Source organism: Octopus bimaculoides, chromosome 13, assembly GCF_001194135.2.
Source record: "Octopus bimaculoides isolate UCB-OBI-ISO-001 chromosome 13, ASM119413v2, whole genome shotgun sequence".
Lineage (NCBI taxonomy): Eukaryota > Metazoa > Mollusca > Cephalopoda > Octopoda > Octopodidae > Octopus > Octopus bimaculoides.
The window spans coordinates 6,526,704-6,527,061 of NC_068993.1; the positions used below are offsets into that span (position 1 = coordinate 6,526,704).

Sequence of the window (358 nt, forward strand, 5' to 3'; positions counted from 1 at the left end):
TCGAAACGTCTAGTTAGAATAGAGGCAGCTGATGAAGGATTAATTCCAAGATTTGTAATAAGTTATACAAATCTTATTACAGATTTGTATAACTGTTCAACGACACAGATGTACAGTACACTCAATTATACCAATGCACCAACGACATTAAGTGAGCCCTCCACAAATACAACATATCAAGCAAGTACAAACGCAACCACAGGCACTCCACTCACGAACTCAACTACTCAAGCTTTACTCACGAACTCAACTACTCAAGCCCCACTCACGAACTCAACTACTCAAGCCCCACTCACGAACTCAACTACTCAAGCCCCACTCACGAACTCAACTACTCAAGCCCCACTCACGAACTCAA

The 358-nt window shown here is 42.2% G+C and overlaps 1 protein-coding gene across 1 annotated transcript in view; it reads left to right on the forward strand.

Annotated features, from left to right (window-relative positions):
• Positions 1 to 358, forward strand: part of LOC106869272 (uncharacterized) — a 66,507-nt gene that overhangs the window by 27,631 nt on the left and 38,518 nt on the right. Inside the window, exon 7 of the mRNA XM_014914944.2 lies at positions 83 to 180. Within this exon, the coding sequence (XP_014770430.1) occupies positions 83 to 180 (98 nt within the window). The remainder of the gene's footprint in view (positions 1 to 82; positions 181 to 358) is intronic.